Consider the following 15,113-nt stretch of genomic DNA (forward strand, 5'->3'; position numbering starts at 1 on the left):
GGTGAAGAGCCACACAAGTGGGGAAAAGCCGGGAGGTGACGGGAACTGCTGCTAGAGCAAAGGCAGGAGTTCCCAAAGGACCAGCCCTGCAGCGGCCAAGTATTCCGGATGGATCTTCCGAGCCTAAAACCTGCCCGCACTTCAGACTGCAGTGCCGTTCTGTGTGGACGGGGTGGAAAGGTGCCCTTGCCCACAGAGGGGAGGTGCACGGAGCAGCCTGGCCCCTGGCCTGAAAATGCAGCAGCTCCTCATTTCCACCTCTGCGCACTGAAAGTCCTCTGCGTATCTGTGCTGAGCTAAGGAGGAACTCTAGTCTTCTTCATACCATTATCTGATGTTATGAAATAYATCTGGCGCCGTACCCGCGGTGACCAAAGCATCTTTATTGCCTTTTGCTGGAGCCAGGTGCCATCTCGGATGGCCAGCAGTTCAGTACAGACACTGGGCAACACATCCGTTATGCGCAGGCCCGTCCGGACAGAACCTGCAGCGAAAAGCAGCTTTACAAAGGAACAAGTGACTTGCCATGGCAGTGCAATGGAATACGAAAAAGCTGGTCAGAGCTTAGTTCCTTTTAAAACTGGCACTGTACTTTTCCTTAGAAAGGTTATGTGCAGCTAGGCGGTGGCTTTTAGAGTTTTATAATTTCATTTGACAAAGTGTTTTCAAAGTGCATCACACACCACCCCTGTGTCCCTTAYTTCCAACTGTTTCATAAATACATGGAGAACAGGGGGAAAGCCTCTCCGAGGAGTTCTTCCATACAACCCCTTTTAATTCAGTGCATTTTTGTTTATTGATTTCTAATTCTTGTCTCATTGGGGCTTCCTCCAGATGCTTTGAGGCACGGGTTAAAAATAAATAGCTCAAATGAGGCAATTGCTGAGCCCTTGCCTGCATCAAACTGTTATTTCTCCATCAGCTCTTAYGCAGACTTGTCTCCTGGCAGATATGTTGTATCAGCTGCCAAGGAAACCCACTCTACTTTCTGGTAGGTTTGCCTCCCTGTCAGGTCTGTATACAGGTCTGTACAGAGGTACTGAAACTGGCCATACAAATCTAAATTGAAGCAGTTCATGTAGCAGGCAAGTGGAAGATGGAATGAGTAGGTCCTCATCTGAAAATATTAATAGCAGGATTGATGTAAGAATATTATTAACTGGGGGAAAATAATGTGAGGCAAGGGGTGAAGCCTGACCAACGGTCCCAGGATTAGGAAAGGCTTAGTGGGTGCCCAGCGGAGCGGCTGCAGAGCCCCTGCCCTGCTCCCGGCAGGGGAGGTGACACCCAAGGGAGCAGCAGCAAGGAGACAGAAAACTACACACATTAGATCGTATGAAGGGGGCAGTTTGCATCTGCATGTCAGTGTGGAGTGCTAAAAACTCTTACTTTTTTTAAAAAATTATTACCAAACTCCACAAGAAACTGATCGAAGAACACAGGCAAATTGCTACTTGTTTAGCATCTTTCACTGATAGATGAGGTTTAAAAATAGTTAGACTGTGCCTATCTGGCCCATTTCCCCCCACTTGCTTCATGATTTAGAAAGCTGTGTGCTGAGTTTATTCATCAGGCACAGGTTTTGTAGCAAATCTTCAAAATTTCATCATGGCTTAAATAGCAGCAATGCCCTAATGCTACTGCATAGAAAACAGCTATAAAGGCAACCGCCTCCTGCATGGAGCCCCCATTCTCACACATACAGGGCAGCTCACACTCAACTAAATATGGAAGAAATGAGATACGAAGCAATAAATACCCAAAAAGGAGCCGGCACAAAGGTGTGAAGGAAAGGACACACAGGGAACGTGTGTGTTACAGAGCTCCCATCCCACTGGTGAAGAGACTGGCCAGAACTGGCTATAAAATCCCCAAGATCCTGGGTAATCCAGGACCTCAGAGACAGCGGCACGGAGAAGGAAGACCAAAGCTTCGGAGCGGGCGGTTACGTGGCATTAGTGGCGGGAATAAATAATATTAGCAGCTCAACAGCCTGGTGAACACGTCACTGCTGGACAGGGACCTTCTCTGAGATGAGGCATCTTTCCACGCCGCTCCTTGTCGCAGTGGCTCCAATGTCTGGGCCTATTCTATTCTTTTTGGTTATTTTCATCAGGTTAATTCCAGTATTTGTCACAGGAGAAGAGCCACGCATCCCCGTGGGAAGTGATACAGCCTGGCCACAGCGCAAGCGCTCATTCTTGGACACGTTTCTTCAAGGAAAAGATGTAAATGTTGAAGTGCTCGCTCAGCTGCCTCCCCTAAGGACAGAGCACAGCGGTTAGGACAGTGGTTTGGTACCTGCCTCGGCAAAGTCAAGCCAGAGGGGACCCCATCCAATTCCCCCACAGATACTAAGGCAAGAGAGCTGTGCCCCTTCCATACGGCCCCCATTCATGGGTGCAGTGCAACTGGGTCCACTCCTTCGCTACTCGATTTTGACTGGGAAGCTCCTTCCTTCCCAACCCCACTGGCAGCACCGCATCCAGCCCCTCGCAAAGCCCCTCAAAGCAGGGAAGAAGCCTCTTTCAAATGCAGGGAACGAGAAATCCTTCCAGCCCAACAGCACGTCTCAAATAAAAAGGAATTTGCCCAAGTCCCTGTTAAACAACCATCTGAGACGTTTCCTCTGGGAACAACCTGCCGTTAAGACCCTTTCCTCAGGATTATTTGCCAAGGCTCTTTAGAAGGAAAGGGAATTAGCTGAGGAGAATTGAGTGTGGGGGGTAATTCAGGTGACAGTAAGTGACAGATGTGATCTCCAGCAGACACGAGGAAGGGCCAGGGAGGCTGAACTGGAAAGGCCGCCGTGTCCCCAGCTCGAGGCGCTGAGGGYGGCTGTGACCAGCCATGACCAGCACCCAGCGCGTGCAGCTGCTCTGCGGTGGGATTCACACCCCCGTTAACCACCTGGCTCCACAAACTCCGTGTCTCTTTTCCTTCCACTTCCCCACCCGCTTTGGCCTCCAGGCAACCTGAGGAAGCCCCAAGGAGGCGGCAGGGCTGGCGGAATCCCAGCCACCCGCATGGCGGCCGGCCGAAAGAGCAGCTCCCTTCCACCCTCGAGCCCCAACATGGCCCCAGAACTGGGCAAAGGAAGAGGGCGAAGGAAGGGGACGAAGGAAGAGGGCGAAGGAAGACGGTGAAGGAAGAGGGTGAAGGAWGAGGGCGAAGGAAGATGGTGAAGGAAGAGGGTGAAGGAAGAGGGTGAAGGAAGAGAGCAAAGGAACAGGGTGAAGGAACAGGGTGAAGGATCAGGGTGAAGGAACAGGGCAAAGGAACAGGATGAAGGAACAGGGTGAAAGAACAGGGGAAAGGAACAGGGTGAAAGAATAGGGCAAAGGAACAGGGTAAAGGAAGAGGGTGAAGGAACAGGATGAAGGAAGAGAGTGAAGGAAGAGGGTGAAGGAACAGGGCGAAGGAAGAGGGCAAAGGAACAGGGCAAAGGAACAGGGTGAAGGAAGAGGGCGAAGGAACAGGGCGAAGGAAGAGGGTGAAGGAAGAGGGCGAAGGAACAGGGTGAAGGAAGAGGACAAAGGAAGAGGGCGAAGGAAGAGGGTGAAGGAACAGGGTGAAGGAAGAGGACAAAGGAAGAGGGTGAAGGAACAGGGTGAAGGAAGAGGGCGAAGGAAGAGGGTGAAGGCAGGCAGGGCGGTGCGTGCGCCGCTGCCCACCAGGCACCCACTCACCACGCAGACGCCGTAGTGCAGGTGTGCGGCGGTGGCGCCGAGGGCGAGCAGGGCGAGCGCGGCCTCCTCGGCGGCGCCGGGCAGCGCGGCAGTGGCGGCGCCGCACACCACGATGGCGAGCGGCGCCAGGAAGGCGTGCAGCGGCGCGGCGCGGCTGCCGCTCATCTGGCACACGATCACGCGGCACTGCGGGGAGGGAAGGAGGCRCCATGTTGAGCCATGCGCCCRGCGCCGCCGGMTCCRYGGGGAAAGCGCTGGCTGCCCTGCCACAACGGGGCTCCTTTGGAGGGCGAGAACTGCTCTAAMTGGTTATCCCTGTGCCTTGTAGCCTGCCCTTGCTGGGGGACTTGATTACTGTAATTTAAGCTCCCCATCTCTTCTGTGGAAACGAGTGTTTCAACACGTGGCAGCGCTTCATGAAGCCCAGGTCTGCGAAAGGGGGCTCTGCTCCACACTTCCCCTTGACTAAAACACAATTTCGGCACATCCGAAATACCTTATCATTTTACATTTCCCTCAGAATTTCAACGGGTTTAAAATTATTATCTCTTGACAGTGAGGGTGACAGAGCCCTGGCACAGGCTGCCCAGAGAGGTTGTGGAGTCTCCTTCTCTGGAGATCTTCAAAACCYGCYTGGAKGCMGCCCTGTGCCCCGTGCTCTGGGTGACCCTGTGTGAGCAGGGGGGTTGGACTAGATGACCTCTGAGGTCCCTTCCAACCTTAAGCATTCTATGATTCTATGATTATAGTTAAAATAGCTTTTCATATACGCTACTCAATCCCTCTGTTGCGCTTGATSGTAACAGAAGGAGTCTGAATGAAACCTAAGCACAGGGATACGAAATACTGGTTTTAYTCTTGGTGCTGGGGAAGATGAAGAATGCAAAAATGAAACATGTAAAATTAACTGACCTTCAATACCGTAAGAACTAAGCACTTGCACCTAATGTAAGTATATTTGCTTACAATGAATTATCAGCACTGATCATGATTTTTTCTAAATACTATCAATTTTATGAGTCCTTTAGGATTTGTTCAAGAGCATGTCAAAAAGTGCTAATGCAATTTCTCTAATATATGAATATATGGTGTGTTCTTTCTTTTTTTAATTTTGCTTGTTTTTCTAAATGCTTGCACCTCTTCAGAGGTTGGATTTCATCAAGTTTTCAACCATTATTATCTCATGCTAAGTACAGTACTCCATTTTCCATTAAGATTTGTCACTAATGCTTGGAGCAATTAGCAATTCACCTTTAGCATATCACAAGGCTGCACAATGGAGCATTCTCCATGTCTCTCCCTCCAGCCCTTATTCCCTCAGCTGTCAGCTTGGAGCCAGCTTGGAGCTTGGAAGGAGTCCTGCTCCCACCACAGAGCACTGGGAAAAGCAGCTCTCCTCTCACAGATAAGCAGCTTTCTTATTTTTTTTCCTTTATTTCTTCTTTTTTTTTTTTTTTGGAGGGGGTGGGTGGGAGGTTAGTCTTGCAAACCTTTTTCCCTAATTTCCATTCTGGAAAATGCCCATTTTCCAGGCCCTCCTGCTGGAGGCCCTTCCTCTGCCTTTTCCCAGGAAACCGGTGCCTTCACGGCTGCTCTGACATTGCAGAGCTGTGAGGTCAGGCTCCAAACCAGGCCCTGAGACAGAAGWATCTAGTGGGCAACTAAATATGTTGTCAAAGGCATGAGAAGTTCAAGATAGTGGCAGGYAGTGAAATGCGCCTTGCTCTTTGTGGTCTACAGATAATGAAAACCCAACGTGTCAGAATATCGTGGAGCAAAAAAGCACTGCTGTGACAACCTTGACTGTTGCTGAAGGAAGGGTGTGCATAAGGTACCAAAGAAGGTTAAAAAAAAATAAAGAAAAAAGTAATATGGGCTTATTTTTTGCTTTCAAAATGTTATAAATTTCAAATAATACACACACATTTTTAATTTTTGCAAGCCTCTAATACTGCAGTAGTTGCTTAGGTAAAAGAAAAAACATGGTCTTAAGATCATGCACCATCTAATGAACTGCAGCCCACTCAGACACTTGTGGTTTGTCTGATGACTTCTTTTTCTGGAGCATCCTGCCACCGAGGTGCTCGGCTGGCCGAAGTGCCTGGGCAGAACCTGCCATCTGGCAAACTCGGCAAGCACCTGCCTCACTAGCAGAAAGCTGTGCTTCTCATTTGGGAATAGGTACTGTCCTCYTTAGGAAAAATACACACACTGAATAATGAAAAATCCATACAATAAAAGTTAAAATTTGGGAAATAAAAATGTCCATCCTTGCAAGGTTAAGTTCTTAAAGAGGGACCTGTTTGATACAGGGCCCCGAGAACTGTCACTGAGAGGATACACCAACAAGCAGCACAGTTCTGATTCCTTTTCCCTCCCTCCCTACAGATTTCTAGAGGGATTACTTCCCATTTTAAAATCAGTGGATTTTAAAATCATTTTAAAATCCCACACAGGGAAGGGGAAATGTGGGATGAGCTGCACCGTGTCCCCACCACAGCAGTGGGCAGAGCAGCAGGGAAGGCCACCACTGCCCCTGCTCTGCTGCCAGACCTGTGCCTGCATTTAGCTTTGGGTGACTTAGCCAAGCCCCTGGCTCCGCTTGGGGGCTGGTGAATGTGTGCTACACATGAAAGAAAAAGCCTCCCCAGGGTTGTTCATAAGAAGGAATATTCAAGAATATTCAAGAGCCCAGTAAGGGCTCCCAGCAGGTGTCATTGGCGGGGACAAGGGCTGCAGGGCGGTCTCATACATGACAGCAGGACACGGAAGAAGAAGAAGAGCAGTGGAAGCGAGTGTTAACTGCATCTCTGGGGGCCCTTGTGCTTATTCACATGGAACCAGAAGTCTCACTCACAGAAAGCTGCCTTTAAGTACATACCAGCACCCCAGGAATACTTACAACAACATTTGAGAAAGCAACCCCAACCATCCACAAAAAGAGCCTCGGTTGCTTTGCTAATATGTTGCCCGGTGATAAAACCACCCAGACTGTAAGAAGAATGAACAGCAACAGAGGTGACACAAGAGGTAGAAGTCCTTCATACAAAGAACCAATCTTCAGTGTTTTCTTTAAACGTGCTCTGTAAATAAATACAATGATTTTATGGAGTAAGAAAACGTATCCAGTCTATTTCCCCACAGTAACTTCAAACTCCAGCCTCAAGAACTCACCTTACAAACACAACTACTTGTGCAAACGTGTTACACAGCCAGACATTTGAGGAGAAGTCATRGAATACCTGGCAGCATTTATTTCCAGGCTAAAATTATAATGTTCTATTCACACAGCTTCTGGTCAGCTTCACCCATTGCTCGTGTCTCCCAACAAGCCACCAAGCTCACACCAAGGCAGCTGCAGTAGCTCTGCTATTGCTCTTATCCCCCAAAAGCACAGCAGCATGCAGACTGGCTGTGAATTAAAAATMGTAATTTCCTTGGATATTTTAAGCTGCCTTCTAAAGGTAGGAATATTTCTGGTAATAATGGACTGTATTTTCTGTCAGCTAGGGAAAATCTAACAGCGAGATCCAGAGCTTCTGTATCTATTTTGCATCCTTCTCACTGAAGCAAAACGTGTGTTGAGAGGATGTTAAACAGGTGGGAGGTTGAATTCACTAAGCTTTACTCTGATTAAGCCAATTCTTCATCATCATGGTTCGGAATATCAGAAGTTTGATGTGTACTGGAAAACATCTTGTTTAAAATGTCTGAATATTTGTGTTTATAAAAAACAACTAGACAAAAATCTGGTAAGTATTTTTCTCATTCCAAAAAGCAATATTCTTCTGATAGAATAACAAGTAAGAACTGGCAGCACGATTAAGAGCAGGGGAAGTTTATTGGAAAACCTCAAATTCTTCATCACCAAATAATCTGCGARAACCTCCTCCAAGCACTCCAGACGGGATGTTTGGAATTACTCTACTCTTCTGTTTCAAGGAATGAGAAAACCCACCAGAAGGCCCGAGAGAAAATATGCCGGATGATGACATGAGAAGGAAAACACTCCACAAAAGCCCCAGAAGAAGAGGGATGAAAKGACAGACTGAGCATTCCTCAGTCCAAAGGCGGCTGCTAGCGGGGCTTGGCAGTGTCAGGGGTGCCCTTCCTCTTCCTCCTCTTCCTCCTCCTCCTCCTCCAGGTTTCCCTGCTTTCCTGCAGCTCCACAACCTCTCCTGCCCGAACCTCCTGGATTCTCCACTTCTCCTGCCTCAAACTCAAGGCTGCCCCTGCTTTTATCAGCTCTAGTGAGTATCACAAGAGTTACTGCCTTGTACTCACTCCCAAATTCACATTMATTCCTGCCTATAGTCCAAGACAGGGAGTGACAGTGCCTCCTCTGGGACASGCAGGCTCTGAGACCTAACGTGACRTGTGAGCGAGATGGGCAAGCACGTACGGAGCAAGGCAGGACAGCACAGAGCAGCACAGGCCACCAGAGAGCAAAGCAGCTGTGTGTCCATTCCTGGGGCTGTAAGGAAGGCAGCTCCTAGACGTAATCACTGGCTGGTTTGCCACCAGCCTTGCCTGTGTCTGACAGCAATTATGTGCAGATTCCCTACGGAGGGGAGTTTCACAGATGGCTCTGGAAGACAATAAACTCGTTTATGGAGTGCAGGGTGACCAACTGCAGGGTTTTACCTACAGCAGGTTGAAGTTACAAACTGTGCTTGACTGCAAATAAAATACAATATCTTGAACTACAGAGCATTCAACAACCTACTATCCAGGTGGGACTGCCCTGCCTGGAGAATGACATGGGAAGGGAAAAACAGAGGTGTTACTGCAAACCTGGAAAAGAAACTGGGCTGACTCTGAGACCCTGAGCACAGAAGAACTTAGAGCACGTTATGAAGACAGGATCTGGCCGAAAGACACTGGGCTAGTTCAAACATTTATTTCTCAGGTGAGGAAATCATTAAAAACACCAAATTGAACAGGAGGGGATAGAAATTATTCAGTATTACTTCACTTACCTGTGAATGTTGTACAGTGTTTGTGGAAATGAAAGAAATAAACTGAAACCTGGAAGAAAAAAAAAAAAAAGATTCAGTGATGCAGTGATTCAGTGATGCAATGGCTACAGACACATAATGCAACTGAGCAGCAAGGCCTGGAAGCAAGCTCCCCTTCCAAATGGGAGAGGGAAGGACAATGAGCAGCAGCCGGTATTACAGGGGAAATAGCAGACTTGTAATTTAAAATATTAATTCAACCAGTGGCCTGCTTTGCTGATAGAGCCCCCGTGAAGTGACTTTGCAGCCACAGCACAGGCAGCATTTGCACGAGCGAGGTTTCATCCCTCGTGTGTAAGCGCAGCCTCCGCGGGGCTGCGAGCGGAGCCCGAGGACCTCGCGAAGCTCCCTGGCCCTGCCGCCGTCTGCTGCGTGCAGCCGTGGTGGAGCAAAGACCCCGCCACGGGGCCCTGCAGAACGTGCACCCATATCATACTGCGGTACCTCTGAGGGCCAAGGACCCAGCTGCCAGCGGAGATCAAGGTGGAAAGCAAAGCGCCAAGGGCTGGGCAACAACGCGGTGCAAAATCACGTGGTGCAAAATCACCTAATTCTCCTTTGRTCTGCGACACACATTTGCTGCTCTGTGTTTCCCTGGGGGAAGGAGGTCTGTGTTTTGGGCTGTTTTTCACTCCTCTCTGGCGATCAAGTGCTCTCCACCTGCTCTGCTTGCAAATTACTCCATGGAGCCTATTTCCTTCTGCCTTTCATAGTATAAGGCCTGGGGATGGTTACAGATGCACCAGATTCATGCAAAATTAGTCTTTGGATATGGGCAACACTCTCCAGTGATGTAAACCTTTAACTTTAAAAACCTTTTAAAAAATCCCACTTATAAAACAGTGCAAGTTTGCCTGTACAGAACAGAACACAAGCAACCTTTTATCTCATTACTGGAGATAAGGCAGAGTCAGCAGCAGCAGGAATGCACGTGAGAAGTCCCTAGTTCAGATTACTCTGTCCCAGAGCTAACCCGGCACAGCAGGACCTAAAGCAGTGTCACTGCTTCCTGTCAGTCCCTGTCGAAGAGATACCTGAGTAAGTCTCTAGCAGGCTCAGCTCAGACTAGCACCTCAAAACAAGGCAAACCAAGACAAAGGAACAGCGGAGATCAGGATTGTCAGGAAACAAAAGTCAGAAAAGAGATGCAATAGGTAGCATAAAATCCTAGCATTTCCAATTGCCTTTTAAAGAGCAAGAAAGCATGATGTGGAAAAGGAATATCCAGACTAAAAATTTCAGGTCTTGTATTTTTAGGTGTTTAATTACTTGTTTCCTTTTATAAAAGATGAGAAAAAAAAAGAGCTCTGCTTCTTTACCATGGCAGCATCTTCATGGCGGCACCACAGAGCTGAGGCATGTGCAATGGAAGCAATATCTCAAATATTCTTTAAATACATTTACAAAGCTCTCAAGGTTAGTGCCTTCAGAACTATCTGTGCTTAACGTGCCCTGCAGTTCRCTATGTTTTCTATTAGGCAGGGAGGGCCAGCTCAATAAAATCTTGAGTTACGTACAGCAGTCCCAACATCTGCATCACATTAGAGCAGACATGAGACAAAACACTGACTCTTGAGGTTAAATCTAAATTTCCTGCTGCAATCCTGCAGTTTGATTTGTTAGGAGAAAAGCAACCAAGAGGAACAGAAATAGAGACGGGAACTAGAAATAGAATTCAAAGTCCAATGGTTGCCAACAATTTGTTATTTTTATGAAGTGCCATTTTAGTTAGAAATAACACATTGACCACAAACAATCCCCAAGTTAGCCAGAAGTCACTTCCAGAAGGGGACTGTTACACCAGTGACTCCCCTGCATTGTGAGCCCCTTTTACCAGAGAGGGAGCTGAGGATGCGGTAGGGAAAGCAAAGGGTGTTTCCCCCTTTCTTTGGGGATTTTCAGAATTCCATCATTTCCTAGACGTGTTGCTTTCCCATCTCTTTTTAGCTGAGGAGGCCTGGCTCGGGGGCTGCTTTTGGAACTCATTAAGACTGCTTTTAATTGGCATTAAGGATTGCTTTGTGCCCGGGGGCTACGCTGCTGCTTCCGCATTGCTGCCATTCCCTGCTGCTCTGCGGAACAAAGGGCTCAGCCTGGAAAAGGAGCCCGGCTCCGGCTCTGGCACCAGCCCCCTCCAGGGCTGCCCTGCCGAGGACACCACTGCCTTTTCTTCAATGTCCCAAAAGCACGTATTTTATTTATTTATTATCTAAGAACTCAAACTTAGTCCATGTTTTCGACACATTGCAGCAAAGCAGAACAAGTTACRTGTTGCCACTGCAACTGCCTTTCCATTTTTTCCCGTTATTATCTCCCCCCGTTTTCTAGCAGATTGAAAACATGAGACACAACTGTACTGTTTTCAAAGCAGAGACACTAAAGCGCAGATGGGTGGCACAGACACACACATGGAATTCCTATTGTCACGCTCGGCTAAGAGTGTCAAGCCCAAATCCTAGGATTTAGGCACAGTCCTATGACTTGTCCTATCTTAACTCCCTTTTTTTATAAGAAATAAACAACTGTAAAGCTCTATATCAGGAATTATCTTGTCTATATAAAAACAAAGCAAAACAAAAAGAACAAGCATTTGGTAATCCAGGACTAGAGGTATGTCAGAAGTGAAGATATTACTGACTTTTCATATAAATAAAGAAAATATTGTATAAATAAATGAATATGTATTTATGTATTTCAAAAGAAAATTCCCATCAATTCTAGGAACAATTTCAGATTCCATTTGGTGATTTCCAATTCCCAAACTCTATGGTGTTTGTAAGCGAACACACCCCCCGCAAAGGAATTACCATCTGAGAGATACCCTAGTACTTTTGGGCCCAGTTCTACTCTTTCATCCCAGTCCAACAGTCATGTGTGCAGGCTCACTTTAAGCTGGAATTTCCACAGCATGATACTAAGCGTGGCTCCTGTACCTGAGCTTATCTTGGCGTTTCTGCAAAACACGGACTTGCTGGTACAGAAAGAGAGGGTAAGTGCAGAAATGARGCCCGACCTACTCACGCTGTGAAACGCTCTTTGGGCAGCCAACAGGAGCGACTTCCCCTGACCATCACCTGCCCTCCCTTCACTTTCAGATGACTTTCAGATGAAGGCAGAAGAGCCAACTGAACAYCCCAAACCGCACAGATTTTATGCACCCTAAATGCAGAAGGAGCCGTACACCAGAAACACCATTATAACAAATTCTCTCACTTCAAAGGAGGAACTGTATTTATCTGAGCTGCTTCTTCCCCATTCCTCTCTTACTGCAAATCACACTCGTTGCTGTGTTTCTGACAAGTGACYCTTGCTTACGCTGTCCTGAGAGAACAATCTCAGCTGAAATATTATGTTTTAATAATTGGCTTCCCTTCCTACTTAAAAGTTCAGGACTCGGACGGTGCAAAACACTGATGTCATTTGTAGGTGAACACCACACTTGGAGCGGGGAGGCTCTGTTCAGATAAGGATCTTCCCATTCCTCCCCCTGCAAAAAGAAGTCTTCTCAGAGCAATGAAACTTCCTCCCATTTTGGAGGCTCTGGAGAGGTCYGTGTAAACCTTTTCCTTGGCACACAGCAGAAATTCAGCTCARGGAAAAAGAGCTCCTTAACACTGAGCAGTTGTAGTTGCATTTRAGCCTACAATTACCCCTCTCTTGTGCTTTCCTTGTTCATTATTCCACATTGCTTTCCTCAGGATCCTGCTTAGCCTTTCCAGAGTTGTAACTCATCATCGCCAATGCTCATTAAAGAAATGGATGTTAATACATCACTTTCTTAGCAACTAGACAAAAAAAGTGTATTTAGGTCTTGCAGCTTCAAAAAATCTTCCACAGTTTTCCCACATTTCTTCCAGTATCTTCCACATTKAAAGCAGACAAGACTACGGAAAGACCTTAACAAATTGGAAGGTTAGTTCACTCATCGGTATCTAACAGCAGGCTTCGTTAGAAGGTGAATATTAGGAGCACTTCTAACTAGCACAGCAGCTTTTTATGGAGCACAGGGATTTCCACAGCCCTTTCTAGAGAAGAACGCTGTTCAAATTGGTTGTGCAAACAGATAATTATGTATTGAGCTGTGCATGGACCATAAAATTACACTTTATTATTGTAAACAATGGCAAACTTAGAAGCACTTAGTAATTAAAAAAAAAAAAAAACTCTTAGAAAATGAATATATAATTTTCAGACTTAAAGCAGCCTGTAGGTGTGCATCCTGCAAGCAATGTAAGCGCACACGAGAAGGCACCCAAAGGCAGCATGAGATGATTTTACACGGGTAAACACAGGCCCTGTGCAAACACGAGCACTGTTTTCATGCTCAGGCTGCCGAGCACGTCGCGGACACTGAGCGTGCCAGAGGCTTCCAGGGCACCAAAGGGCTGGGCATCATTCCAAGCTTTCAAAGMGCACAATAGATGACACAGTCTGTCCATCTAACTCTTCTGAACTGGTCAGTAAGCTAACGAGGAGCTAACATTTGGAGGAGTTTGGTACAGAATAAGAAATGCATTTATGGGTACAGCTGCTTCTTTGATAAACGCATTTACAAAGCAGGTACTAAATGTCCTGCSTTTCTGCAGGCAGCAGGATCCAGGCATGGGTGAAGGGGTTTCTCCGTTGGGCAGCGCAGGCCCGGGCGGCAGCAGCTCCCTGCTCCACGGCTGGTTCACAGGACTTAACCCAAACGTGAACTTTCAGCTGCTTTTTATGTTGATCTTGAGTGGCAGGTGGGTATTTCACACCCTTGGTTTCAACGAGATCTCATGCAATCTGTCACAAATGTGCCTTAATAGATGCTAAAATGGTGACAGACACGTCTACAAGCCAATGCATGTTAACTACACTCCCAAAACAAGGCCAGTCAAGGCCTGGGCAAGTCATGCAACTTKGAGAACACATCACTTGGCTGTCCCTTTGTACGGCTGAGGCATCAACCACCTTCCAACGACAGCCACAGAAAACCACCACAGAACAACTTATTGGTATAAAGCAATGATATACACAAATGGTATATGTAAATGAACAAAAGCTCCTTCCTTCTACTGTCAGAAATGCATTTGGTTGACTTTGTGATCAGAGCTTTGCATTACTACAAAAGAAACCCAAGGTCTTGTTASACAAGACTGCAAGTTTTCTAAGAGCAGGAGAGCAACTTGTCTCAATCCATGAGCGGTTCCTACAGCCCCAACTGCTGTAGCACCAGACATGAACCTCGTCAACCAGGGGACATCTGCCCATCATCCACAGCACTGCAGAACTGCAGAACGGATTCACAGGGGATAAATGGCCCCTTAAGCCTCAAGGGCTTTGAGATATAGTCTGGTGAAGAAAACTACAGGTATGTTTTAGCTTATATTTTAATAATGTTATGGACAAAAAAATACATTCTTAACCAAAGAAATTTGACTTTTGGACCAAGATCATTTGATCATGGCCATCTAAACCTTTTATGATAATTGAAAAAATATGAGATTACTGTATAGGTGTCAAGGACTTCTGTGTCCTCTTTTACTGCATGTGACATAGGTCACTCTTAAGGACAAGGCACTATTTTAGATGGATACTGGGCTTATCCAGTATGACAGTGCCTATACTTGAACTGTTTCAAATGTTGTGGCTTGGTCTCATCTTTTTTTTTTTTGTTGTTGCTGTTGTGTTGCTAATCATGTGTTTATTCTGTACTTCATACAGTTAAACAGCTCTGGAAATAAGTGTATCCCAAGGAACACATGGTCTTCGAGAACTCTGTAAGGAACTTGATCCAATAGAGATCATCATAGGAAAAAATTCTGGACACTGTGGCTCCCTCTCGAAAGGAAAGTTCAAGCTCCAGGTCTCTGACAGCTGTTAGTTCTCCGTTCACACTTGAACCTGTGTGTCTGAACTCGTGTTGTGAGAAACTGTGTCAGCTTTGCCACAGACTTGCCCAGCCAGGAGCCGTGGGTGCCCYGGGGCAGACAGGGTGCACTCCAATGTGCCACTGCCTGGGGACRGCAGAACTGTCCACAGCAGCGACGTGCGACACTGCCCCTCCATGCTCCAGCAGCCCTCTAACCACAAAGCACAYTTCTGTGGTGACAGGTAATACTGGGGAGCAGAAGGAATCTCTCTGTGCAGCCAGAAGTCATTCTTGCAGCCTGCCTTTCTGAGGAATGAAGCTGATGTGATCGCACCGGGCCTGCTCGTGGGTATCCTACCGTAACGACTGAGTCCCCGCTTAATCTGTACCAATCCGTACAAATAGACTGGAAGAGACTTCCTGTCAACAGCATGGAGATAAAGAGGTAGAGAACAACAGATCTATGGCTGGTCTGGACTACGACCCATGACTACAGACACATCTCGAGTGAGGGGAGGACTGCAGCCTGAAATCAGCCCTTATTAGACATCATAGAATCCA

General features: G+C 47.0%; 1 protein-coding gene across 1 annotated transcript in view; it reads right to left on the reverse strand.

The window, feature by feature from the left end:
* Nucleotides 1-451: 451 nt before the first annotated feature.
* LOC112947431 (ethanolaminephosphotransferase 1-like) overlaps nucleotides 452-15,113 on the reverse strand; it is a 45,488-nt gene continuing 30,826 nt past the window's right edge. The window contains exons 7-10 of the mRNA XM_026039511.1: nucleotides 8,669-8,717; nucleotides 6,592-6,772; nucleotides 3,690-3,875; nucleotides 452-2,261 (exon numbers count right to left, since the gene is read on the reverse strand). Of these exons, the coding sequence (XP_025895296.1) occupies nucleotides 2,196-2,261; nucleotides 3,690-3,875; nucleotides 6,592-6,772; nucleotides 8,669-8,717 (482 nt within the window). The 3' untranslated portion in view covers nucleotides 452-2,195. The remainder of the gene's footprint in view (nucleotides 2,262-3,689; nucleotides 3,876-6,591; nucleotides 6,773-8,668; nucleotides 8,718-15,113) is intronic.

This window comes from Nothoprocta perdicaria, unplaced genomic scaffold (assembly GCF_003342845.1).
Source record: "Nothoprocta perdicaria isolate Ctin4 unplaced genomic scaffold, notPer1 scaffold_231, whole genome shotgun sequence".
NCBI classification, from domain to species: Eukaryota; Metazoa; Chordata; class Aves; order Tinamiformes; family Tinamidae; genus Nothoprocta; species Nothoprocta perdicaria.